Source organism: Littorina saxatilis, linkage group LG9 (genome assembly GCF_037325665.1).
Source record: "Littorina saxatilis isolate snail1 linkage group LG9, US_GU_Lsax_2.0, whole genome shotgun sequence".
NCBI classification, from domain to species: domain Eukaryota; kingdom Metazoa; phylum Mollusca; class Gastropoda; order Littorinimorpha; family Littorinidae; genus Littorina; species Littorina saxatilis.
The window spans coordinates 34,752,133-34,776,932 of record NC_090253.1 but is presented as its reverse complement, the minus strand read 5'-3'; the positions used below and the strand labels follow the sequence as shown (position 1 = coordinate 34,776,932).

Here is a 24,800-nt window from a genome sequence, read left to right as displayed (position 1 = left end):
AGGCGATACTTGCTCAAACCCTGACCAGTGAAGTTCCATGTCCTCCTCAGCTAGAAGCAACAGATCTGGAAAAGGAAACCACACTCATCATTGATGGCCAAGCACTGGTCAATGCCATTGGAAAACCGCAGACAGCAGTGACATTTGGAGACCTGGCAGACGTCTCCATGGAAGCTGTTCTTTGGAGCGGATCAGACTTCCAAAGAATTGACGTTTTGTTTGGCAGGTACTATGAGCTTTCCATCAAAGGAGGAACCAGAACTCGGCGCAAACAAGGCGCAGTTGCACTCAGAAGGATGATTGAAAGCAAAGATGTCCCTCTCCCAGCCAAGTGGGACAACTTCCTCGCCCATCAAGAAAACAAAGCAGACCTCGCAAGATTCCTTTCTCAACAGCTGATCTTGAAGGCACCCAATGACAAAACAGCTGTTGCTGCTGGTGGTTCAGCAATGAAGAGAGAGCAGAGACATCTGATCCAAGAGTTGATGTGGAGCATTTGGAGGCCAGACACGAAGAGGCTGACACAAGGATCATCTTGCACTGCGTCAACAGCCAGGCTGCAAGCATTGTTGTGTCTGCAAGAGACACTGACGTCCTTGTGTTACTAGTTGCACATTTCCACAGGATGCCCTGCCAGAAAGTGTGGATGAAGACGGGAACAGCCAAGCAGAGAAAGTATCTCCCAGTCCACACCATTGTGGAACACTTGAGACTGCACCAAGATGCCCTTGAAGCTTTGCCTGTTTTTCGTGCACTGACAAGCAGTGACACGACCTCTTACCTGACTGGGCACACAAAGAAGACGTGCTGGGTAACCTTCAAAGAGCACTACCGTCTCCTGCAGTGCCTTGGAGAAGACCCTGATCTTGGGGACAAAACCATCCAAGAAGCAGAAGAGTTCGTTTGCAAAGTCTATGGCGTGTCAGACACATCCAACATCAATGAAGCACGCTGCAAGCTATTTGTCAAAGGCGTCATACCAGAGAAGCTTCCACCAACCAAGGATGCGTTGTCACATCACATCAGATGTGCACACTTCCAGGCAACAGTGTGGCGACAGGCTCACCTGCAGCATCCAGTCCTGCCTCCCACTGCGACCATGGGATGGAAATTCGTAGCCGAGACAATTGTTCCTGTTCTGATGTCACTGGCCCCCGTCCCAGAGTCCTGTTTGGAACTGATCAGCTGCAGCTGCACCACGAGATGCATGACAGCCCGCTGCAAATGCAAGAGGTCACGCTTACCATGCACATGGGCTTGCAGATGCAGAAGAGACAATGAGAACTGCAAAAATGAATGACTCCTAGGCAGGTTTCACGGTAATCAGACTCTTTGATGTGTGTAAACTTTGCCTTCAAATTACTTGCTTACTGTGTTGATTTTCATCATTTTTTCTGCTTGGCATGAGTAAGTATGGTATTTGCAATACAAAAAAATAAATAAAAGCTAAAATGTTTGTGTTTGAGCAATTATTTGAGCGAGTTTTTCGAAGCGAACGTGTGAATCCTGACAGACACCATTTCCTTCTGTCACATGACCCCATCTCAAAGTGTGATTCAAGCAGACACGAAATATCACACAAAACTTATGATAATGGGGTTATTAATTCAATTAATACACAAGGTTAGTCTCTGACTAGATAAAATAGGGAAAAAATATCAAATGGGAGCATAAAACCGTTTCTGGAAAAATTTTCAATCGCCACCGAAAGTGTCTGTCAGTAAAAAAACCACGTGCTTTGTTTGCAAAGCAAAGCCTAATTTTACACATCGCGTGCTTTTGTCTGTTATTCTTGCTTGTGAACATCATTTTATTGATGTTCTTCACTGGAAAGCAGGTGTATCATCAACAGTATCACAAAATCGCAAAGAATGAACATTTTTGTTGTGATCCGACCGGTGTCTGTAGACTGAATCACACGTTCGGCAAACTTCGTTTTTAACGGAAATAACCGAGCCTTTCATCGGAAACGACGTTTCAACCGCTTCATATCGTCTGCAGGAAGAAAAAGAGGAATGCGATACCCAGTAAGTAAAACATTTAATCGTTTTTAGTGCCTTTTGATCAAGTTTTGTTGCGTCTGTCAGCAACGTTCGTCAACCCAACGTTCGACACAGCGACGCACGCATACGGATTTGCAGCATTTGCATTCGGAAAGTGAGGGATTTGTGAGTTCGTTTGCATAATTTCAATCGCTAGTAGGTTTTCCCTTCGTCTCCCATTGTTGTGTTTGCATGTTATTGGCATTTCATTGTGTAAATTGAAAGTTTGTGAGTAACAGTAGTACAATCTGTCGAACGTTGGCGACGCTGACAGACGCAAATATCGAACGTTGCCTTCAATGACAGAAGGGCTTGGCGATCGTACTTTCGATTCGTAGGAACACAATATGGAGACAGCAATGTGCGCTGGTTACCACAACGGTCATGAACCGGTGTAACACGAAATTTTTACTCCACAAAAAATTGACTCCGGAGTAAACTTCCAGTAAAAATCTTGTACGAAAAAAGAACTTCACAAGGAACTAAATTTTACTCCCCAAATATTTACTCCCAGTAAACATCTCGTACGAGAAACTTAGGGCCTACTCCTTCGTTTATAATTCGCGCAATATCCCATTTACGTGCAATCCCGTTTTGCCGCCGTCCCATTTTGGCGACATTTCACAAGCCAAGCGTCATCTTACTACCGCATCCCATTTTGGCGCAATCCCGTTTCGCCGCTATCCCATTTTTTTATTTATTTATTTTTATTTTTACATTTAGTCAAGTTTTGACTAAATGTTTTAAAGAGACCAAAAAGCAATGTACTCACGTTGCTTTTTGGTCTCTTTATTGTTCCCTCTCACATGCAGTCGCCATTGTTTAATACTAAATGTTTTAACGTAGAGGGGGAATCGAGACGAGGGTCGTGGTGTATGTGTGTGTGTCTGTCTGTGCGTGTGTATGTGTTAGTGTAGAGCGATTCAGACCAAACTACTGGACCGATCTTTATGACATTTGACATGAGAGTTCCTGGGAATGATATCCCCGGATATTTTTTTAATTTTTTTCCGATAAATACCTTTGATGACGTCATATCCGGCTTTTTGTAAAAGTTGTGGCGGCACTGTCACACCCTCATTTTTCAATCAAATTGATTGAAATTTTGGCCAAGCAATCTCTGACGAAGGCCGGACTTCGGTATTGCATTTCAATTTGGTGGCTTAAAAATTAATTAATAACTTTTGGTCATTGAAAACCTGAAAATTGTAAAAAAAAATAATTTGTTTCTAAAACGATACAAATTTACATTCATCTTATTCGTCATCATTTTCTGATTCCAAAAACATATAAATATGATATATTCGGATTAAAAACAAGCTCTGAAAATTAAAAATATAAAAATTATTATTAAAACAAAATTTCCGAAATCGATTTAAAAACAATTTCACCTTATTCCTTGTGGGTTCCTGATTCCAAAAACATATAGATGTGATATGTTTGGATTAAAAACACGCTCAGAAAGTTAAAAAGAATAGAGATAAAGAAAAGCGTGCTATCGATCCTTCTCAGCGCAACTACTACCCCGCTCTTCTTGTCAATTTCACTGCCTTTGCATCGAGCGGTGAACTGACGATGCTACGAGTATACGCTGTTGCTGTAAAAATGCAGTGAGTTCAGTTTCATTCTGTTAGTTCGACAGCTTGACTAAATGTTGTACATGAACAAAGTATGCAAACCAGATGATCCAGCGACGTCCTTCCCAATTTATGTCCAATGGACGTCTACCCACAACACGCCACTGGATGCCGCATGGTCAGCCAACCATGTGGTGCCAGTCGTGAAAACCAGGTTCTTTGTCCCACAGTGAGACATTCAAGTTGGGGACTTTGTGACCGCTGACTTTGTCAGCATGGATGGAAAGGTGGAGAGATACAGGGCGGTGATCATCCCCAAGTCAACCCATTTCCGGGATGGGCCAGATCGAGAGGAGATCTGTGTGAAGTGTTTGCGCGCAAAAGACAATGGGAGATACTATGTCTTTCCTAATGTTGATGACATTTCATGCTTGCCAATGGCTCAGATAAAAAAAATCCCACCAACCAACCATGAACAACAGGGGGGATTACTTTTTTTGACATGTGACCAAGTCTCATTTGAGCGTTCACAGTGTTACCTGAGAATAGCACACCCCCTTGAATTGGGACCAAAGAAAAAGCGTTGTATATATGCATTTTTGAATGCTTTTCTAAAGTCATAAGTTCATTTGTGAAAATTTTTTTTTTATGGATTGTTTTGCTGAATACATGCAGTTAAGAAATTGACCCCGTTTTCAAATTTAGGGGGTAGGGTTGCCCCATAGCCCACGTATGTCTGTGTGACTGTGTCAAATATCAATCTACTCTGCGTACAAAATGTACAGATGTTTGTTTTTCGATTTTACAGGAAACGATAAAGATAAAAAATGTACAAAATATAAGTAGCGTCCTTTATCTTCATTTCATTTCTTTCATTACTTTATTGTCCCATCGCTGGGAAATTCGGGTCGCTTCCTCCCAGTGGAAAGCTAGCAGCAACGGAGTCGCGCTACCCAGGTGTCTGCGTGTTTAGGTGTATTCAGCCACCTGCACTTATGGCAGAATGACCAAGGTCTTTTACGTGCCATTGTGATGACACGGGGGTGGGACATGGCTTCCGTCTCTGGGTCTGCACATAAAGTTGACCCGTGTCCGTCCCGGCCCGAATTCGAACCTGCGACCTTTCGATCACAAGTCCAGTGCTCTACCAACTGAGCTACCGGGCCCATTGTTCTGATCAATGCTGTCCCTTTATTTGCAAGTTAACCATTTTTCTTAATGTGTTCAAGGAGTATGTTAAAAATTATTATCAATGGTTGCTTTAAACAGCACCTTTGGGCAGTTATTATGCACTAAAGTTGTAAATCGAAAATTTCAAAACTAAATTTTCATTTAATTAATATACTTACTCAACTCACATAAATGGCATTAACTTCAGTTCATTGCTAAGATATTGAAGTAGTACTCGACCCTGGTAAGGGGGGAAGTAACTCCCTAAGAAAAACAATCCGTAGTCAAGGACGGGAGTCACCTCCCCTACCGGTAACCCGCACATGCGCGGTCCTGCTACCGGCCTTCATTCCCCCACGGAAACACACACCTGTAACACATATAATGTTAGCGGGGATGGATGGGAGGGTATAAACGATGTGAGTTGAGTAAGTATATTAATTAAATGAAAATTTAGTTTTGAAATTTTCGATTCAATCACATATTCTTACCTCAACTCACATAAATGGCAGATTGCACATAAAGGCGGTGGGATACTCACATTAAACTCTTGGAAGTATCTGGCCTGCGGCAACCATGGCTGGGAGGCAGTTGGTACCGTCCGGGTGAGTGCTGGCAATGTCCCGGAGGTAGTAGCTGAGGAAGACATCTTGAGACGTCCAGTATGCAGCTTTGAGGACGTCTGACATCCTACCAGACTTGAGGACAGCTAAGGAAGTTGCCCACGCTCGAGCCTCGTGAGTCCGAGGTGATCGAAGAGGAAGGACTGACTGCCCCCCCCCTTGTGTCTGCCACCACTGATAGGCATGCCTTATAAGTGTGGAAGACCATCTGGTAAGCGTGGTTTTTGCAATGTCTTTATTTCGGGCTGTATTAATCGAAATAAACAACAACTTCTGAGCTGATGCTCGAATCGGGGCGGTACGCAACAAGTAAGCCTTAAGCGCGCGTACCGGACAGTTAGAAAGATCCGGATCGCCGGGGGCTAAAATGTCCCGAAGAGGCCGAATGGAAATGATCGGTGAAAGTTGGTCAGGTTTTTGATTTTTGGCGAGAAAATCGGGACGGAAACGCAGTGAAACCGAGCCGTCTCTTTCAAAAGTGATATCACGGTCTAAACCTGAGAGGCCGTGGATCTCGCTGCCCCTTCGCGCAGAAGCGAGCAGTATGAGCATGAGAGTTTTGCGCGTAAGGTCAGAAAGACTAGCGTCTTGTAAAGGTTCAAAAGCACTAGAACGGAGAAATTCGAGTACTAGCAGAACGTCCCAAGCCGGAACAGAAGTTCTCTCCGTTGCAGAACTGAGGGCCGCGCCCTTTAGCACACTCGCGATGACTCCCCCGAGGGAGATGGAGCGACCAAGCTGCTTGAGAGTAACCGAGATGGCTGAGCGGCGAACGCGCAAAGTGGACGCGGCGCGTCCCTGAGCGGAGAGCCATGCCAAGTGGTTTGCGACCTGCATTGACCGCGGGGCGACCGGGACAACATTGTTAGCTGCACACCATCGAGTCCAAGCTAGCCAGTGCGATGAATAAACAGAGGAGGTGGAACGCCTGTGAGCCTTCTGGACTAAGTCCAGAGTAAGATCTGAGGCGCCTGAGCGCTTCAGTGATCGCCGAACAGTCGCCAGGCGTGAAGATCCAGGAACTCGGGGCGATCGTGAAGAATGCCCGTCCTGGGCTGTAGAAGCTCCCCTCGCCGGAGGCTGAGCGGAATTGGCGGGCCGCTGGCGAGCCGCAGGAGGTCCGGGAACCAATGCTGACTGGGCCAGCGCGGTGCCACGAGAAGAAGGCGAGGCCGCTCTAAGTCGGCTTTTCGCAGGACCCTTCCGATGAGTGGAGTGGGAGGAAAGGCGTAAGCCACTAGCCCTGTCCAGCTGATCGTCATCGCGTCGATCTTCCACGCTTCCGGGTCCGGAAACGGGGAGACAAAGATCGGAAGGCGACGCGAAAACCTCGTGGCAAAGAGGTCGACCATCGGTCGCTCTACCTGCGCCCAAAGGCGGAGGAGCGCCTGATGTGCGATGGTCCACTCTGTGTGGAGGATCTGAGAGGACCGGCTGAGGGCGTCGGCCAGGACGTTCAGGCAGCCGGGCAGGTAGCGAGCCGAGACCAGAATCTGATGGCGAGCGCACCAAGAAAGGATCTCGCATGCTCGGCTGGACAACAGTTGAGATCGGGAACCGCCCTGTTTGTTGAGGTAGGCAGCAACTGTCGTGTTGTCGGTATGAATCAACACATGGGTGCCCTGAAGGGCAGAGAGAAAATGCTGAAGCCCCAGAAAGACTGCCTCGAGCTCGAGGCGATTGATGTGCCAAAGCCGCTGCTCTTGTGACCACCGACCGGACGTCGTGTGTGTGTCTACGTGAGCCCCCCAACCCTTCTGAGACGCGTCCGAAAAGAGATGCGTGGAGGGAGGAGGAAGCGCTATGGGCACTCCCTGCAGAAGCCAAGGGGTGTTCATCCACTGAAGCGTGGTCTGCTGAAACCAGACCCCGAGCGGGACTGAAACGTCCCAGCCTTGTGAAGTCGGGTTCCAGACTGAACTGAGCGCCGCCTGAAACGGGCGCTTGTGGGATCTGCCTAGCGGAATAAGGGACGACATGGACTCCATCTGGCCCTGTACAGACGCAAGCGTCCGGGCTGGGGCTGACTGAAGCCCTAACAGGGAAGACAGAAGGGCCTGCAGTTTGTCCACCCGGCGTTGAGTGGGACGGACTGTCCACTCCCGTGAATCGAACGCCATGCCAAGGTAAGTAAAGGTCTGCGACGGAGTCAGCTCGGACTTGGTGTGGTTGACTCGGAAGCCGAGATCCTGAGCCTGGGCAAGGACAAACTGGGTATGCTGAAGGCAGAGCGCTTCCTGCTGATGAAGGATCAGCCAGTCGTCCAAGTATGCCCTGAGCCGAACCCCGTGCTGCCGAACGAGGGCACAAAGTTGGCGCACCACCATGGTGAATACCCAGGGAGCAAGTGACAGCCCGAAGGGAAGGGCTCGAAACTGGAAGATTCGGTCCCCCCACAGAAAACGCAACCACTTCCGGTCCGCCTCGTGCATGAGGATGTGGAAGTAGGCGTCCGTCAGGTCGACGGACGTCACCCAGTCGCCCGGGCGAAGCGCCTCCCTGACGGTCGCCGGCGTTTCCATAGTGAACCGAATTTTGCGCAAAAAGCGGTTCAGTGGAGAGAGGTCTAAGACTGGCCGCCACCCCCCGGAAGCCTTGGGAACAACGAAGATTCTTCCGTAAAAACCCAAGGAGGAGTGGTCGAGAACCTCCTCTATAGCCTGCTTCTGCAGCAAGAGAAGGATTTCCGCCTGAATTGCCTCCCGAGCGTCGAGGCTGGCCGGAAACCGGAAATTGGCCGGCGCTCTGGACAAAGGGGCCTTGCCTTCCTGCCAAGGAAGGCGGAACCCCGATCGAATCACCCCCATGATCCATAGGCTGCTTGTCCGAGACAGCCACACTGGAAGGGCCCGGGAGAGGCCGCCTGCTACCGAAAGGGTAGAGGCTGGGGGGGTGACTGGATCGGGGGGGTCTCATTGGGGGTTGGGCTTGCGCCCAGACCCCCGCTTCCCAAAGGAAGGTTTACGCTGGTAAGGGCGGGAACGTGAACCACCCCTACCTGCCTGAGACGACTTCTGCCCCGAGGACTTGCCTGCAGCTGGTGCAGAACTCCGTGGTTTGTTACCGTGCTGCTTAAGAGCGAGTTCCGTCAGTTGCACCACATGATGGTCACGAGCCTCCTCCGTTTGCTGCCGGAGGGCATCCAAAGAGCGTGATCCCAGCAACGCACCCTCTGAGAAGGGAGAGACTCTCAAAGAGTCTATGGTGGCCTTATCCGTCAGGCGTGAGCCGTTAAGAAAAGCCTCGCGCCTCCAAAACACAACCTGAGAGTAGAGCCGAGCAGCAAGAGTCATCTGACTGTCAGTGACCTTCGCGAGGGCCGCCAAGAGCATGGCAGCGTCAGCCTCAATGGCATCGTCACGGAACCTAAAAGGTTCGATGGACGAAGCGATGGCTCTCGTGAGAGACCGGATGAGCGTTTCCGCTAAAGAGGTCAGTTCGAGGGAAGAACGCCCGCTCTCCTCCAGCCCGAGTAGACTCTGTTCCGTACACACGGCAGTCCTATCTCGGCTATAACCGTCCTGCCGTAAGCGAGCCAGTTCCGGAGTCACCGGAAGTGGAGCTGTGGGCAGTGAAAACGAGGAGAGAAGAGAATGTGGCCTGCTAGGCAGCCGCGATCTTCTTGAATTAGCTGGGAGGCCGCCGCCTGCCTGAGCCGAGGCTAACCAAGGCTGAGCAGACGGGGGGGCTTCCCCATGAGCAGCCAGGAGAGGATAGGGTGTGTTAGCGTCCGCCAACACCTGAGCCATCACAAAAGGGACGGAAGGGGATTCCATGAACCGGAACTTCACCTTCGTGTCCCCCGCGCCCGCAAAATCTGCCAAAGCAGAAGGAGGGGGTGCGACCACAGTAGAATCGGCGGAGACACCCTCAGGGAAATACCGTGAGGTTATCTCCGCAGCCAACTCCAGAGTAGGGCCCAGTTTATTGGGAATCCGTAAGGGGGTAACAGATTCAGAGCAATCCTCATCCCCTTCCTGTTCCTCTCCAAAACCTTCCTGATCTCCATCAGAAGGAGGGTCCGGCAAACCGGAAACCCACCCGTCCACGGAAGCGGAAGTGGCTAGAGTCGGTTGAACAATAGGCGGAAGCGCCGCAAACTGTCCACCAACAGCACCGCCGACAACCGGAACCGCCGCGGCGGAACCGGAAGTCGGGGCCGGAAGTCGATGCGTAACCAGGGACGGGATAGCAGGGACACTGCCACCGGAACCACTAGCCCGCTGTCCTCCACCGGAAGTGCCTGCCACAGCACAACCGGAAGTCGAGGACGACAATCCGCGGGCAGGCCCGACCGGAAGCCCCGAGGGGCAACCAGAGGAGCCTACCCCCTGCGAACTCCAACCAGGAACGGCGGCAGCCGAACCAAGAGCTACAGGTCGATGACCGCCGACAGAATCTTGTAGGCCAGAGCTGGGCAAACAAGACGCTGCTGCCTGCCCCCCAGAGGCCGGGACAGCCGAAACTGATCCCAGGGGGGCAGGCTGGCGCGCTACGCCGCTCCCTAGCGCACCCGCCACGTGATGGACGGTGTACTGCCGGGGAGGAGCCGTCTGCGAACCCGGCGACGCAAGAGCGTAACCCGGGCCCGCAGGCAAGTGTGAGCCCCCAAAAAGATGGGGACTCCCACAAACGCCGCCCAACGCCGAAGCGCTGGAACCGGGCGGCGCTAAGGCCGCGAACCCCCCTGACAAGGCAGGGGAATCCGCAACCGAACCAGAAAAATCCGGCCCGAGATCAGCCGACGTGATCGTCGCGGACGGCCGCAGCCTAGAAAGAGAAGCCACCCCCCCCACGCCAGGCGGGAGGGGAGCGACAGGCCTTTCCGCCGAATGTAAGGCAACTAGGTCATGTTTCAGAGTTGCAAACATAGCCAGAATTTCTTCCCGCGACACGGACTCGCTAGACCGTGGCGTCTGCGAGCGCGAGAGAGGAGAAGTAGAACGTTCCCGCGTAGGGAAAACCGGTGACGGTGACGTAGAGTCGAGCGACACCCGTTCTGTCTTCTTAGTCGCCGGGTCAGTGACCAGAATTAAAGAAGTAGGCTGTGAAGAAGACACAGAGGCACGCGCCTTTGATTTAGACTTGGGCTTGTCTTTATCCTTCTCTTTTCCCGGTGAAGAGAGTAGGGAAACAAGTTTGCCCTTGCTTTTTGAGTTTTTGTCCGCCATTTGCAATATCGAAACACGCGCACGTGGAGATGAATTACAACAGCGAAAATACTCAAACGAACGAAAATACTCGAACGAAAGCAGCGAAGAGATTGAAACGATCTTACCTAAAGATAGCAACGCAAAAACCAGGGTCAAATGGCCTTCCACAAAGGCCAAGGCAAAAAATATGCCGGAGTACAACAACACGTCTGTGCAGTAGTGTTGAAGTGGGTGGAATGAAGGCCGGTAGCAGGACCGCGCATGTGCGGGTTACCGGTAGGGGAGGTGACTCCCGTCCTTGACTACGGATTGTTTTTCTTAGGGAGTTACTTCCCCCCTTACCAGGGTCGAGTACTACTTCAATATCTTAGCAATGAACTGAAGTTAATGCCATTTATGTGAGTTGAGGTAAGAATATGTGATTGAAAGCATGTTTTGGGGGTTTTAGGATATAGCGTCTTGGAACGCCAATCATCTTGGAAATACGAATGTTCATATAATTTTTTTTACTGTTTTGGATAAATAAAAAGTTGAACTCTTGGTGCAAACTGTTTTTTGGTCCCTGTTTGACTATTTATTATTTTGGAATATTGTGTGTGAGGGGGAAACTGCAATCCTCAATATCATGAAACGTGCCCCTAGCTCAAGTTCACCAACGTGTACAACAGCACTAAAACTAAGACTTGTGTGGTTGAGCTTGATACTTCAGTGTTAACATGTTTTGCACGGGAAGAAGACAGCAGTTTGATACTTGTACATTACAGCAACTGTATTTAGACAACTAGATTCAGAATGGTTCACTTAGATGTGTTTCCAATTTGAAGAAGCGAACTATGTGATGACATACATGTAGTATGCAAAGTGCAGCTTTCGATTCTCGTTGATAGCAGTGACTGTGTGATTTTTTTTTCCAGTCAGTAAACAAAGTAATTTTGTGCTATGCGTCTGAACAACTACTGACTTACAATATTGGATGCTTAAAGAGCATTTTTCATGCTTGCTACGTAGTTTCTAATTCTTTGTTTGAACCTCTTTTTACAAAAGGTTGTACCCACTAAGTACAGTACTACTTACGGTTTTTGTCATGATAGTGTAAATCTCATGTCCTTGTTTGTTTGTTTTCATCAGTTACCATCACCAGTATTAACTCTTGTTACAACAGCTTTTCCAGCCTGGCTAAATGTGACCTTGGGGAGATGGGTCAGCATTAATTTTGCTTAATGTTTTCAAACAATATTTTAATTGACATTTAGTCAGACATTATGCGTTTTTATTGTTCTAGTCCAGGTTACTGCATTATAAAGGATGGTCTTGTTGTTCAGTTATTTCAAACTTTGACATTCTGAACTGCCACAACGCGGCATATGACACACAATGTCATGTAATTGTTTTTTTACATTTTTATTTCAGGAAGAGTTTATGAAAAATTGCTTTCACTTTCGTAATTTTTCTTTTACATGGAACACAAGTGGTGATAATTATATTTGTTACCTTCAACAGTAAAGACGAAATCTTTGATTGCAGCTCTTGGTGTTCTGTGATCTTATGTGTTACTTTTTGGTGTAAGTTTATTTACCGCAATTTTGAATCGTATGCTTCAACCAAGGTACATTTTGCTTTTAAGTATCGTATTTACGGATCAGCATGACAGAATCGTGAAGAAATCAGGATTGCAAGATGTTGTATGATTCTCTGAACGTAAGAGTTTCCTAACCGGCCGGTGGCCATCTTACTTTTTTTTTACCTCTAACTCCTAAGATATGACATTTAGAGCTTGGCAGACGGCAGAAATGAAGTCAGCACCCCTAAATCCATAAAGTAAGACCCATGAAGTGCTTTTCCTCAAAAATGCCTACCGCTTTTTATAGAGCGAATTTCACATTTCCGGACCTGTCTATTAAACAAAAACTTAAAATTGGAGCTGCACAAAATTAAAAAATCTTGTAAACTTGAAGGTATTTCATCACCTAGTTTTGTCTTTGATTTAAAAAATGTTTACCGCATTAAAGGAAAATCGCCATGCTAACAAAAAGTTAGGCAAACACAGGAAATATCAGTCACCTCCCTTGTAATTGTATTACACATTTTTACTTGTAGCTTATGATTTTATCATTGCAGGTGGTATTTTCTCAAATAATTGTTGAACCATAGCTTGAACCAAATGAGAAACAAGTTTCAAGTCAGTTTGTTTCAATTGAACACCTTCAAAAGGGCTAACTGCTCAGGTTAAAAAAGAAGGTTTAGACAAAAACAGAAACCCCCGGAGTTATACCTTGCTAATGCTATACACAGATGCTGCTTTTCAATTCATCATTTCAGGAGTTATATTCTAAAATGATTGTTGAATCATAGCTTGAATTAAAAGAGAAATATGTTTCAATTAAGTTTGTTTCACTTGCTAACTTTCTTAAGGACTCAATGTATCAGAAGCTAAATACCACTGGTTCATAGATCAGGAATGCAAGTTTTCTCTACCCCACACCACTGAAGGTCTCTGAATACCTGCAAGAAGGGTATATAAAGATGTGGGTGAGCTGAGTTTTGAAATAAATGGCAACTAAAGTAACACATTCCTCAAAATGACATGACATTGCTGCCACCTTATTGAAATCGTTCTGGGACATGGTAAAAGGTAGCTGACCTGGCACAACCACATCGGTCACACAAACCCAGTGAAGACGGTGAAAAGCAAGGGAGGCTACTGTCATGTTGGATTGTCTTTTCCTGCTTTCGCAACTTCGCTGCTACCTTTTGTTTATAAATTACTGGGTTTTTTTTTCCGAAAAAAATAAGGCGTTTAAAAGCAACAAAGCCAAAAAATATTTTGGAAACAGATTACAACAAAAGTTCAGGGGGTGGAACATGGAACAGCCTTCAGATAGAATTTCACGGTTACTTGTAGACTGTTAGACTTGGATTTGGCAGTTCTGAACGATGGCAGGAGCTGAAGTTTGCCAGGCTGTATCAGTGAAGTCCTCTGGCTCATTTTCTGTGTCAAAGACAGCTGCCAGTACTTTGTCAGTATCCACAGACTGCATTGTTGATAATTTTGTTGAAGCTCCCGATGCAGACTACCCAAAATTCCAAGATGGTGTCCTCCGACAGATTTGTGACTGTGTGAAAGCTGTTGAGGGGTTTTCGGTGGATGTTGAATGACTACTACAAAGTGGGAGTGGGACAGTGATTCGTGCTGGCGCGAAAAGTTTAAATCGGCTGCTCATTTTCAGCCTTTTAGTGAGTGAGGTATGCTGATACACTGCAAGAGAATTCGCAGTTTTGTGAGTACTGGCGTTTCAGTTTTGTTTTGGGTCTTCTACTTGCCTCCCTCGGTAAGATTAAAACATTCAATTCTACTGCTTCTCTGTTTCCGTGCCCTTGTGAGGTCGTGCCTCAGCTATGGCCAAGAGGCTGTCTTTGCAGCTCCTGACAGTCAGTGGGTAAAGCTTGAAAGACTAGAGAGAGCCGCCCTCAAAGTGGCGCTGCGGGTTCCCAGATCGGCAGTCTCCACTCTTCTTTACCAGGAAGTGGGATGGCTGCCACTGAAAGAGGAATGCCACCTCAGATGTGCACAACTGGCTGTCAGATTACACTGTGTCCCAAACACAGCAGTTGAAGTATTTACCCCAGACATGGGAGATACCGACCACATGCAGTACAAAGCTCTTGAATCCAAGACTCATACATACAAAAAACAGTGCTCCCAATATACAACCATGTGAAGGGCATATGGGAACAGAGTGGCCTGTCCAAGGAACAGCTGGTTGCAGGTCTGCAGACTGGTACGGTCTGCAGCCGCATCTACTGGGACAAGGTAGATTAAACAAGAGGCGAAGCCATCAAGGCTCACGTAAGAAATCGACAAACAGTAACACAAACTCAATCACTCCGTCACACACACACACACACACACACACACACACACACACACACACACACACACACACACACACACACACACACACACACACACACACACACAGAAAGAGCATAGGTGAAACTGTGCAAGAAAGCGAGACACTAGATCTAGATCTGTCTGTCTGCATGTAGCCTACTTACAGGGACACGACTGCCAACTAGTCTCGGCCCGCTCAAAATAATAATGACCGAGACTTTCAGTACTTCCTTCGCGTGACGTCTAACCCTCTTACGTCATAATGTGACGTCAATGTAATGTGACGTCTTCAAATGTTAGAGTTTCTACCACAGACATACACACGCACGCACGCACGCACATACGCACGCACGCACAGACAGACAAAGTTACGATCGCATAGGCTACACTTACGTGAGCCAAAAATGGGCTTAAAATGAAGAAAATCGTTAAATAGCGACTTTCTTTATTGTTGGAAGGAGACACATAAAATGATTATTTCTCTGTTCCTTATCATTTGCTGATTCAAAATATATAGTTTATGGTGTTTGGCGATGAAACTTAGCTTAAAATGCAGAAATTCCCTGAAAGGAAATAATGCTTCCAGCCTGTATTCAAACCAAAAGTACCCAAATGGTGCAATTTGGTGTCATCTGAGCTCCAAGTTTGCCATTAAATTCAGGTTTTTTTTCTTCGGCAGACACTTTTGCTTTTTCGGCGGAACAAATAAAAAATTCAGCGGAAATTTTCCTTTCGGCGGACAATTCCCATGCCTGATTGATTGTACACTCTGTTCGGTCGATCAAGATAAACTAATGTCATATTAAGTCTGGGACATGCAAATGACGTCATATTGAATGATGAGAGATAATTATTAAATAAACATCACCTTGCAACTTTCTTTCCCCCAAACACAGTAAAGATTTTACATCCAGGATATTTTTTCTTCATATAACCAGTGATGTACATTTTTCTAGCAGCCTTTAGGACAATTGTCCTGAAGACTGAAAATCAATAGGACACAGTGTCCTGAGATTGCAATTTCAATAGGACAAAAACACGACTCGTAAAACCGCATTTAAAAAGATTTTTCAGTTTAAATTCTTCCACCTTCTGCGACTGTCATGACTAGATACTCAAAGGATTGAATCACATTTCAAAGTTATTTGAACAGTTGTCGTTTTTTTTCACTGCCCATCTGTCGACAAGTTCCAACGCACAACGGTTTTTCCAGATATTATAATGAAAAGTAATGCCTTGCGCATGTGCGAACATGCACGGGTGGTTCCCATTGGTTTAAACGATTTATTGCTGAGCCAATGAATGCACTCGAGGCACCATATGGGTTCGGTTTTCTTTTTTTCTTCTTGATCTAACTTGAGGATAAATAATTCAAAGAATCAGATCCCATATGGTGCCTCGTTCACTCAACAAACTGGTCACACGCAGTGCATACTTTCGCTTGGCAAAACCGAAACCAGCTTTCCTCACGCAGTGTTTACTTTCGCTTGGCAAAATCGAAACAAGCTTTCCTCTTGAAAATTGAACAGTCCGCATGTCCGCTTCATTGTCAAAAACGATCGGACCCTTGACCACTTCTTCTGTAGGTTAATCGGACCTGTGTCCTGCTGGTGTTAAAGCTATAGGTCCTGGGGAAATTGGATCGGTCAGAGACCGGAGACCGACTAAAATGTACATCACTGTATAACTATACTCTCTCTCTCTTTTCTCTATCGCTTTCTCCTCTTGTTTAATAACAAAGTTAGTGAGAACCGGGCGTATTCAGCGTGCATTCGCTTGACTGAATGGTTAATCACGCCTCATCGTTCTTGCTTTTTTTAATGTAAATGTACGTGTATATACATATGTGATGAGAAAAGTCCCTCTCTGGGCGAGGGCTGGTTGAACAAGAAGGGCAAAGCCCACACGACTCACATGCTTGACCTTGACCTCTACATGACCTTGACCTTCAGCTAAACCTAGCAATGACATCATACACTAAGAACTGCTTTACACATTTTTCCTACCAAAATACATGTGACCTTGACCCAAGGTCAAGGTCATCCAAGATCATGCAACACAAAGCTGTTAATTCAAGACATAGGAAGTACAATGGTGCTTATTGGCTCTTTCTACCATGAGATATGGTCACTTTTAGTGGTTCACTACCTTATTTTGGTCACATTTCATAAGGGTCAAAGTGACCTTGACCTTGATCATATGTGACCAAATGTGTCTCATGATGAAAGCATAACATGTGCCCCACATAATTTTTAAGTTTGAAACAGTTATCTTCCATAGTTCAGGGTCAAGGTCACTTCAAAATATGTATACAATCCAATTTTGAAGAGCTCCTGTGACCTTGACCTTGAAGCAAGGTAAACCAAACGGGACGGACGAACGGACGGACGACTTGGGTGAGTACATAGACTCACTTTTGCTTCGCATGTGAGTCAAAAAAGCTTGTTTTTAATGCTTATGCCACAACTAGCACAATCCCTCCTCTTTCACGTGACACTGGAAAATATGCTGTACAAATTATCTTGCTCTTGTTTCTGGACTGGGGTTTAATTGCAGAGCCAAGAGTGAGTTTGTTTGCTTCAGCAGAGGTGAGAGTAGTTTTTATTGTCTTTCTTATACAACACCCGGTGTAGCAGCCTATTTTGAAGCAGCCCATTTTGCCCGGGAGGTCATTCTGGGCTAGTCAGTTTTGACCTCCCCTGCAAACTTCAAGAATGAGTACATTAAGACCTTTAGAAACAATATTTATGCATATATGTATAACTACATATATCTAAGGTTTGAGGGGGGAGGGCTAGTCCAGAATGACCTCCCGTCAAAATCAGCTAGCCCAGAATGACCCCCCGGTCAAAACTGACTAGACCAGTCAGTTTTGACCCCCCCTTCAAACTTCAAGAATAAGTACTTTAACTTTCTAAACCGAAATAAATGTAAATGTGGACAATATTTGTTAGAAAAAGGATATTACAAGAAAAAGAAAAAAAGAAAAATAAGAAGAAAAAAAATAAACAAAAAGTTTCCACACTTCCCTTCCAACTTCAAGAATAAGTACACTAGGACCTCTCAAAACAAAACATACGCATGTATGTATGCATCTATGCATCTCCCCAGGTTAGGGGGGGGGGGGGGGGGGGGGTCAAAATCAGCTAGCCCAGAAAGACCCCCCGGTCAAAATCAGCTAGCCCAGAATGACCCCCCGGTCAAAACTGACTAGGCCAGTCAGTTTTGACCTCCCCTTCAAACTTCAAGAATAAGTACGTTAGGACCTTTTAAAACGATATTTGTTGCAAAAATTATCTAAACAAATTAAAACAAGAGGCGAACCCTTCAAGGCTCACGTAAGAAATAGACAAACAGTAACACAAACTCAATCACTCCGTCACACATACACACCCACACACACAGTAAGCTTAGGTGACACTGTGCAAGAAAGAGAGACACTAGATCTAGATCTGTCTGTGTCTGCATGTAGCCTACTTACAGGGACACGACTGCCAAATAGTCTCGGCCCGCTCAAAATAACAATGACCGAGACCACACACACCACGCGAGAGAGAAAGACGACAGGGAGGCATGCCGTCATGATGCATTAATTGACGTCAAACACTTTTGACCGTGACGTAATCTTATGCGAGCTTTATCCATAGTCTTGGATAACCACTCACACATAGACTCGGAAATGTTAAAGTTTCTACCACAGACATACACACACACACACGCACACACACACGCACAAACACACAGACAGACAAAGTTACGATCGCATAGGCTACACTTCGTGAGCCAAAAATTAAAAAAAAAATTAAAAAAAATTATTTTTTTGACACCTCCTTTGAAACTTCAAAAATAAGTACACTAGGACCTTTTAAAACGAAATGTACAAATAAATAAATGCATCTATGCATCTCCACAAGTTTAGGGGGGGTCAAAATCAGCTAGCCCAGAATGACACCCCCCCCCCCCCCCCCCCCCCCGTTCAAAACTGACTAGGCCAGTATATGTTGACCTCCCCTTCAAACTTCAAGAATAAGTACGTTAGGACCTTTTAAAACGAAATATATGTGTATGTGCACAATATTTGTTGCAAAAATGATCTAAACAAATTAAAAAAATTAAAAAAAATTAAAAAAAATTTAACTCTTTTTTTTGACACCTCCTTTGAAACTTCAAAAATAAGTACACTAGGGACCTTTTAAAACGAAATGTACAAATAAATAAATGCATCTCCACAAGTTTAGGGGGGGGGGGGGGGGGTCATTCTGGGCTAGCCGAATGACCTCCCGTCAAAATCAGCTAGCCCAGAATGACCTCCCGTCAAAATCAGCTAGCCCAGAATGACCCCCCGGTCAAAACTGACTAGGCCAGTCAGTTTTGACCCCCCCCCCCCTTCAAACTTCAAGAATAAGTACTTTAACTTTCTAAACCGAAATAAATGTAAATATGGACAATATTTGTTAGAAAAAGGATATTGCAAGAAAAAAACAAGTCGCGTAAGGCGAAAATACAATATTTAGTCAAGTAGCTGTCGAACTCACAGAATGAAACTGAACGCAACGCAACGCAGCAAGACCGTATACTCGTAGCATCGTCACTCCACCGCCCGTGGCAAAGGCAGTGCACGTGGAATTGACAAGAAGAGCGGGGTATTCGTTGCGCTGAGAAGGATAGCACGCTTTTCTGTACCTCTCTTCGTTTTAACTTTCTGAGCGTGTTTTTAATCCAAACATATCATATCTATATATTTTTGGAATCAGGAACCGACAAGGAATAAGATGAAAGTGTTTTTAAATTGATTTCGAAAAAAAAATTTTGATAATAATTTTTATATATTTAATTTTCAGAGCTTGTTTTTAATCCGAATATAACATATTTATATGTTTTTGGAATCAGCAAATGATGGAGAATAAGATAAACGTAAATTTGGATCGTTTTATAAATTGTTATTTTTTTTTTACAATTTTCAGATTTTTAATGACCAAAGTCATTAATTAATTTTTAAGCCACCAAGCTGAAATGCAATACCGAACCCCGGGCTTCGTCGAAGAGTACTTGACCAAAATTTCAACCAATTTGGTTGAAAAATGAGGGCGTGACAGTGCCGCCTCAACTTTCACGAAAAGCCGGATATGACCTCATCAAAGACATTTATCAAAAAAATGAAAAAAACGTTCGGGGATTTCATACCCAGGAACTCTCATGTCAAATTTCATAAAGATCGGTCCAGTAGTTTAGTCTGAATCGCTCTACACACACACACACACGCACACACGCACGCACATACACCACGACCCTCGTTTCGATTCCCCCTCGATGTTAAAATATTTAGTCAAAACTTGACTAAATATAAAAAGAAAAAAAGAAAAAAAAAGTTTTCACACTTCCCTTCGAACTTCAAGAATAAGTACACTAGGACCTCTCAAAACAAAACATTCGCATCTCCCCAGGTTAGGGGGGGGGGGGTCAAAATCAGCTAGCCCAGAATGACACACCCCCCCCCCCCCAAACTTGTGGAGATCTATGCATAGATGCATTCATTTATGCGTACATTTCGTTTTAAAAGGTCCTAGTGTACTTATTTTTGAAGTTTCAAAGGAAGCGTCGAAACTTTTTTTTAATTTTTTTTTTTAATTTTAATTTTTTAGATCATTTTTCCAACATATTTTGTGCACACATACATATATTTCGTTTTAAATGGTCCTAACGTACTTATTCTTAAAGTTTGAAGGGGGGGTCAAAACTGACTGGGGGGGGGTCAAAATTGGCTAGCCCAGAATGACCTCCCGGTCAAAATCAGCTAGCCCAGAATGACCTCCCGGTCAAAACTGACTATGTGTCAAAATGGCCTGTTACACCGGATGAACTCAGATAGTATTCATCCAAATCAAATTCTTGTTCACAGGTTAAAACCGAGACGGTAAACCAACTAAAAAATTAAAACATTGCCCGTGCCCCCTCCTCCCCCATTATATCCTGAAACGCGTATATCACAATCTGTTTCTTTGGACCCAAAGACCGCGATATAGTGGAAGTCTACTGTATTTTAAAACTGGCAACTGACAATGCTGAGTGTGACTTTGGAAGTGAAAAATTTGATGTTAGCGCAAGAGACATTCTAATGTTCTGCGTGACTGCATACATTAGCATTGAAGATGTGCTGTGCTGTTTGTAATAGCATTTTTGTGTTGTCTCAAAGAATAGGCGAAAGAATTTATTTACAGAACACTGTGTAACCAAGGAATGCACAATACATGGTATTCATCTTAGCACTGGCTGGTAAGAACGTTGTACTTCATTTAAATTTAATTTTAGCCTTAAGTATAACAAGTATGTAGCATGCATATTTATCATATTGCACAGAAAATGAGGCACCTCACAGAAAAAGTAATTTGGTTGTACCACATTTCTGTTCAAGAGAGTCAGTGTGCTTACTATCTAATATCTCAACAATATTGATATAACGAAAAAAAGCTTTAATTTGCTTACTTACTTGCAGAAACGACAAACTTTACCACGGATAACAAACGAGGCACATTGATCACAGGGAGCAAGGACAAAGTTCGCTGTAAATCTGGAAAAAAATGAACAGGAGTTAGGTATTTGTTGCTTTCTGAGCTAAAAATACCCTCCTCTCCATATAAACAATCAAGTAAACTACCACATACCTGTTCTGGCTTTAACATGGTATAAAAGCTTGTTTGCTTTCTGTACAGAGTGGGGATTATTCACTGAATTCTTCTTCTTCTGTGTTTTTTTGCTGAAACTCCCATGTACACTTGTGTTTTTTGCACGAGTGGGGTTTTACGCATATGACCGATTTTACTAGGAACATTCGGCCTGCCTTGAATTACAAACTTAAACTTTCAACCGAAGGAGTGAAGGTGAAAGCAGGTCACTCACTCCAGTTGGCTTTGAAAAACAAGCAGAAAGCCATTGCTATCAGCAATATAGTTATTTGCAGTGACTGAGTTTGAAGGTTTGGGACATGTTCGCGAAGAGAAATGGAAAGATCTTGAGGTAAATGTGGGGAAGTTGACGCCCAAATTGGGAACAACCGCTCTGTATAACACCCAAGTAAAAAGTGATTTCACATCTGCGCAGATCTGGATGCCATGTTATAGTCGGTATGATTATTTACCAGAATATGGTGCAAACGGACAGTTATCTGACCGACCTAATCCCCCTGAGGTTAGGCAATTGTAAGGTATGGTATAAAATGTACATTCAAATTAGGTTTTTGCATTACTAAATCTGTAAATGGATGCATATCATGATTACAACATCAAAGTCAAGATTTCTTAAAGTTTATTTTTCACGAAAAAAAAGATTTGTCAACAAAAATTTCTTCTCCCAAACGTCCCATATAGCTCTTTCAAAGACTTTTAATACGTTTACTCCAGAAATGAACTGCACGAGGTGGTTAATGAATGAAAAAGAATGTTATTTGATTAAAAATCTGAACAACATCTGAAAATGCACGAAATCACAATCTTGAAGACAGAAACTTGTCTCAAAATGAATGGATTATGACTATAAACAATTAAGAAATGAAAATGCTTTTTTCAGCGCTCTCTTTATTACACTTACCTATGAAAAATCTGATGATGAAGCTTTGGGCCAACAACAGGGGTTTTAGGTGATCTTGGCACTGTCAAAGTATCTGAAAAAAAAGAACACAATTTAACAGACAGCTCACATACATGGGCTGATCGTCATGAAAGATAAATACAAATTCTTCAAGATGATACTGTCAGACGTTTTTCTTTCTTAGTTTTTCGATAAATGTCTTTCATGACATCATATCCAGCTTTTAGTGAAAGTTGAGGCGGCACTGTCACAATGAAGCCCAGACTATGGGATTGCATTTCAGCCTCGAAGTTTAACACTATTGTGACGGGCTCTGCCTCTCCCTTATCTTCCTGCCAGTCTGAGTCTTCCGCCATGAAACTTTAGTTAAGCTAGTAGTTGTAAACAAACCTGTCTAGCAGACCTAAATGAAGCTCAATCATCACCAAATTGTCCATACCTAATGAACAAAGGATGTTGAGTATAAACTCCTATAACTATGCTATTTAATCAATCAATCAATATGAGGCTTATATCGCGCATATTCCGTGGGTACAGTTCTAAGCGCAGGGATTTATTTTTTTATTTTTTACAATTTTTATTTTATGCAATTTATATCGCGCACATATTCAAGGCGCAGGGATTTATTTATGCCGTGTGAGATGGAATTTTTTTTACACAATACATCACGCATTCACATCGGCCAGCAGATCGCAGCCATTTCGGCGCATATCCTACTTTTCACGGCCTATTATTCCAAGTCACACGGGTATTTTGGTGGACATTTTTATCTATGCCTATACAATTTTGCCAGGAAAGACCCTTTTGTCAATCATGGGATCTTTAACGTGCACACCCCAATGTAGTGTACACGAAGGGACCTCGGTTTTTCGTCTCATCCGAAAGACTAGCACTTGAACCCACCACCTAGGTTAGGAAAGGGGGGAGAAAATTGCTAACGCCCTGACCCAGGGTCGAACTCGCAACCTCTCGCTTCCGAGCGCAAGTGCGTTACCACTCGGCCACCCAGTCCCATTATACCTTTATTCTGCAAAAAAAAGGAAACAGAGCACAGACAGAAAACACGAACACTAAGAGCACCCTGACTTACAAACATAACAAAACACCGGAGTAAGTGAAACTGACCAAATCATGTCCACGTAACCCACACAGTTCCTACACCACTTTCTTCGTCACTATCGCTGTTATGGTGACTTTATTCTGGCGAAAAAAAATCCTGAACCGAAAGATCATCAAGATCGAGCATACAGAGAATCTCCTATCTCTTCAAAGGTTGCTTTCAATAAAAAAATTCCTAGAAAATTTTCGCAAAATCACTTTGAATTCTGTTCAGACTTTGGCAAACGGAAGTACTAAGCATGGGAAGTAACTCTTAATATCCATACGTTCCAAGCAAAAACGAGTTTTGTACCTTAGACCACTATCTGTGTCCATTAATATTCACAATTTTTCCATTCATTTTTATAAGTCACTTCAATAACTACCAAGAAAACTAGGTTTTACCATGTATTCTCCAAGTTTAATTTTAGTGCCGCGCATTGCCTTAAGCACTATAGTAGCTACAGACTCAATGTCAACAAGAAGGGACCATTTCATTTTTTCGTTGTCCGGGGGCCCTGCAGCTAATACAAAAAGATGTAATGGTTATGTTATGGTCAGCCGTGAGCTAACTTCGGCACATCAATTGATGTCAATTCCTTGTTACTCCTAGTTCTGAGAGCAATAAATACTACTAAAGACGTCATCTCCGTTACTGTCCGGGCGTATATTTAAGAAAGAAAAAAAGTATCTTAAAAATATAAGAAAGCCCCTTCTTATCACATGCACTATCAGTTTTAATGACACGACCATCAGTGCTGTTGCTTCAGTCATTTTTGTGCATGAGGAAGTCCTTGTGAGTCTTCGTCATGGCAAAAAGTAAATGTCCAGAGAAATACAGTGGAGTCTGGGTACAACGAATCTCAAGGGAGATACATTTTAGTTCGTTATATCAGTAATTCGCTGTAGAGTTTTCAACCCTAAATGGCCTCAAGACAAGTTTTCCCAATCACCTTCAAATGATCGTCCCATTGATCTTTCCTTGGAGAGTACAATCTCTGCATGTTTTCAACAGCTTCATAATATAATCCATAGAGAGAGGCAAACTAACAGCGGGAGGTGCATGAAAAGCGTCAGTTTTCACGATAAAACTTTGACTCACTCATTCATGGGACATAACTGCACTTCGGACTGTCCACAGTGTTGAGCAATTTAGGAGACTTCACTGCCTGAGGAGAGTATTGATTCAAACGAACGCGTGGTTCTATATCGCAACACTCGGTCACGGATCGGAGAAAACAAAAACAAGAAGGGCAAAGCCCATACGACTCACATGCTTTACACATTTTTCCTACCAAAATACATGTGACCTTGACCCAAGGTCAAGGTCATCCAAGGTCATGCAACACAAAGCTGGTAATTCAAGACATAGGAAGTACAATGGTGCTTATTGGCTCTTTCTACCATGAGATATGGTCACTTTTAGTGGTTCACTACCTTATTTTGGTCACATTTCATAAGGGTCAAAGTGACCTTGACCTTGATCATATGTGACCAAATGTGTCTCATGATGAAAGCATAACATGTGCCCCACATAATTTTTAAGTTTGAAACAGTTATCTTCCATAGTTCAGGGTCAAGGTCACTTCAAAATATGTATACAATCCAACTTTGAAGAGCTCCTGTGACCTTGACCTTGAAGCAAGGTAAACCAAACTGGT

The 24,800-nt window shown here is 44.4% G+C and overlaps 1 protein-coding gene across 1 annotated transcript in view; it reads right to left on the bottom strand.

Moving 5' to 3' along the window:
- The window catches only part of LOC138977043 (kinase suppressor of Ras 2-like), a 180,618-nt gene that overhangs the window by 107,241 nt on the left and 48,577 nt on the right, over nt 1-24,800 (bottom strand). The window contains exons 6-7 of the mRNA XM_070349945.1: nt 22,042-22,114; nt 20,945-21,025 (exon numbers count right to left, since the gene is read on the bottom strand). Coding sequence (XP_070206046.1) covers nt 20,945-21,025; nt 22,042-22,114 — 154 coding nt within the window. The remainder of the gene's footprint in view (nt 1-20,944; nt 21,026-22,041; nt 22,115-24,800) is intronic.